This window comes from Nematolebias whitei, chromosome 12 (assembly GCF_014905685.2).
Source record: "Nematolebias whitei isolate Nwh7 chromosome 12, NemWhi1, whole genome shotgun sequence".
In the NCBI taxonomy this organism is placed as follows: domain Eukaryota; kingdom Metazoa; phylum Chordata; class Actinopteri; order Cyprinodontiformes; family Rivulidae; genus Nematolebias; species Nematolebias whitei.
In genome coordinates this window covers 30,872,808-30,876,418 of record NC_056509.1, presented here as the reverse complement: position 1 = coordinate 30,876,418, position 3,611 = coordinate 30,872,808, and the positions used below count along the sequence as shown (strand labels likewise).

The following is a 3,611-nucleotide window of genomic DNA, read 5'->3' as shown; positions in this document are numbered from 1 at the left end:
ATGTAGTATGACAATATATGAGATATATATGCATACAATATTCACGAGTTCCTCATCTTTCTGACTGTGTAATGTCGTGCATTGAATTTAACAGACATGTAACGAGAGACGTTATTTATCTTTGACCCATCAAAATGAATGCGGTCATTTATTTTCAGAATCAAAATTTAACATCAAACATTTACATTAATTTGGCAAAATATGAAAATAATAACAGACAAGTTTCACAGAAAATGAACTTCAATCACGCGGCGGTGACTGAGGACTTTGCTTCAGATATTTCTAAAATATCTGTACTGATTTTATGAGATAGAGGAGAGTTTTAAGATGAAATGGAGATTTATCTTACAGAGAGATATGTGAGGGAATTAATCTGTTTGTCCAGAACGTGCACGCTTCATCAGATCTCAGCTTGCCTCCGGTACACTTTAGTCAAATAGAAACTGTTACCTGGTTGACGTAGATCAGCTCGGTATAGAATCCTTCCGACTATTTCAGCGTCTCCGTTGAGAGCAGCTGAAATCCTTCGAGAGTCGTGCGTGGTTTGTTCAAACAGAAGTTATAATCCCAAAACGTCTCTGGATCATCCTGAACGCGTTTGCACCCAAGAACTCTGAACTCCTTTCACTCTAACAGAACTCTCAGGATCTGCATCACTCCCTCCAAACTCTTTCCTTCTTAGGAACTGACTAGACTCTTCAAAATCTTTCAACTCCAGCAACTCTCTAGTTCTTCATCTCTGGAATTCTCACATGAACTGGGAAGTTGCCACATTTTAAATGGGTCGACTTCCGGTTCATTTGAGAGCTTTTGATTGGTCGATGGACCAGGAATAGAGGTGTGGTGTATGATGTAAGATGTTATTAGAAATCAAGGATTGTTTAGTAACGAACAGAAAGATTATTGTAGGACTTCAGACTTCGTGGAGTTTCACACTTATAATCTTCTGAAAAAGTTTAAACATGACATCTTTCTCGGTAAACATTTTAGTTGACCGAAAACCGACCTTTAACATACTTACATTGCAGACAGAAAAATCAAGAAATGCATATTAACCTGATTTCTTCTTTGAATGAGGAATAAAAATCATTACTTACTGTTTATGTAAAATAAAAATGAGTAGTTCTTTTCAACCTGTAACATTGAGTGAACTAACACAATTTGATTATCAAACATTTGTAAACAGTGATGATCATAGAGAATTGTCTTTTCTGCTTGATTAATTCAAGAAAGAAAGTCATCAGATGGCTCAGACTGTATTCAGATCAATGAAATAACAGTCCCTGTCCATCTGATAGATTTGGGGTCATCAGGGTCAGATCAGGGTCAGATCAGGTTCACTACATATATATATAATTTTGGGATCTCATATGAGCCTACATTTACTTCTTTTTGTGTTTGTACTTTTATTTGTAATATTTTTTATTTTACATTTATGCAAGTTCATTAACATATAAAGCACTATGTGTCTAATTTCTGTCATACTTAGTAGTTTTTCTCATTTTTTAAATCTTTTGTCACTGTTTTCTGATTTTCATCTCTGACATAAAACTGAGAGCTCCTAATTATAAGGTCATTTTTACACTGCTTTTAGTGAACCCTAACATTTTAATTACAAACAAAACAAACAAACAAACAAAATCCCACAAACCTTTAGTCTGAAGGTTTACTCTTCTGTCACACATGAACACTTAAAAAGACAGATGTATTTTTTACAACTCAGTTATCCATTTTTCTATGTTTGTTTGATAAATAAATTAATACGATTTTTAAAAATACATCCACCGGTTAATGTTTTGATTAGATATGTTAATAGTAAGCATTAATATGCACCTTTGGTTAATTTATTTACTCTTAGAAACAGGAGTGAACTAGAATGAAATCACAGTTTGTTAAATAAATAAATAAATAAATAAAACTCTAAGCTACTATCTCCAAATATGACTTAGCATCTCATGAAATACATTCTCAATATTATCAGAAGCTAAGTTATAATTGTGGGATGCTATGTCATTTAATTTTAGATATTCTGTCACATATGATATTCTAAGTCCTATTAGAGATAAGTTGATCATTCTTATTAATAAGATAGTATATCATAACTCTAGCTCCAATGATGTTTTATTTTTCACCAGTGTTGGAAATGCAGTTCCATTAAGCAGAAAGTTTGAGAAGTCAAAATTACATAAACCACCTTAAAAAAAATAAATAAATTAAAAATAAAATTAAAAACCGACTCTTATTTTGAAGCGCTCGCAGGGTATAATGTACTTCCTGTGAGGCGTTTCCGCAAACAGTCGCGCGCTCAGAGGACAAACATGGCGGACTTCTCGGAGAGGACGCTTCAAGTCGCCGTGGTGGTTTCTTTTGCCGTGGGCTTCTTGTCGGGCTGGCAGGCGAACAGAATGAGGAGGAAGTTTCTGGACTGGAGGAAGAAACGACTTCAGGACAAACTGTCAGAAACACAGAAGAAGCTGGACTTAGCCTGATGGTAAACGGCAGATTCGTCACGCGAAGTGACGCCCCAGCTTGAATTAAACCGGACATATTTTAGTGGTTTTTTTGTAGTTCTTCGTTTTACCATTCTCATTTCTTATTTTTTTCTTTATTTGACAGACTGTGAGGCTGCTGTCTCCTGGCTGTCCTACATATCTGTCCTGTGTCCCACGCCTGAAGAGACTTCATATTTTTGCCAAGAAGATTCAAGAGGAACTTGAAAGATCAGAAGCTCCTTTCTGTTCGTGCATGCATTTATATGGACACATTTGGGGAAAATGTATTTTGTGGGTCCTTTTTTTTTTTGTCAGGATTTTTATCTGTAAAATTAAGCATTTGTATATTTTTGTCCACTAGCTTTTTCAACTTTCTGTACACTTGTTTCAAGCAAAGAAAGAGTGAGCAAGAGAAACTAACAGGATTTGTGTTGTTGTTCTGCCACCTGCTGGACGGAAAGGAACATTACAGCTACGTCCAAACGCTCCTGGAGGGACAATGTTCTGCATGTTTTAGATGTTTTTCTATTTGAGCACAGTTGAATTGAATTAACAGGTTTCTGCAGAGCTTGATGACATACTGGAGCAGGAAAAAGAGCCAAAACATGCAGGATAGTGGACCAGGACTTGGCACAACTGGTGTAGTTTTCTGTTTTTACTTAATACTAACGAAAGATAGGACTATTGTGGCTCTTAGTCATGTAAATTATAGAAACATAATATTTTACAGACTGTGGTCAAATATATCAAGGCTAACGCCTTAAATCATTGTGTGTTGTGTTTCAGCGAACTGATTGTGTTGACACAATTTAACTTGCAGCTCATTAAATCTCACACCATGAGCACTTTACACACAACTGCTTCACTGTAATTAAAAGTAACTGTTTTGGTCTTGTTTAACAACCCATTACAAACTTGCATCATTGTTTGATGTAATACATGAATGGTTGAGAGCTACAGTTTTGTTTGCAAGTGCGCTTAATTATTTGAATGCTGAGTGACGTTGGTTGCAAAAGATGGAATGAAAAGTCAAAAAGTAATGTTTTGGGTCAGATAAAAAAAAATATTTAAATAAATGAAAAATGGCATTTTCAGGACAATTATATACATTCCAAAAGT

The 3,611-nt window shown here is 35.2% G+C and overlaps 1 protein-coding gene across 1 annotated transcript; it reads left to right on the top strand.

Moving 5' to 3' along the window:
• Positions 1-2,291: 2,291 nt before the first annotated feature.
• Positions 2,292-2,759, top strand: LOC119418146 (mitoregulin). Its single transcript, XM_037685399.1, has 2 exons — positions 2,292-2,491; positions 2,617-2,759. Exon 1 carries the CDS (start codon positions 2,319-2,321, stop codon positions 2,487-2,489), a length of 171 nt encoding a protein of 56 aa, XP_037541327.1. The 5' UTR covers positions 2,292-2,318; the 3' UTR covers positions 2,490-2,491; positions 2,617-2,759.
• Positions 2,760-3,611: the final 852 nt, after the last annotated feature.

Excerpts from the sequence above, each read along its gene's own strand:
- LOC119418146 (XM_037685399.1), top strand. The coding sequence starts at position 2,319 with ATGGCGGACTTCTCGGAGAGGACGCTTCAAGTCGCCGTGGTGGTTTCT.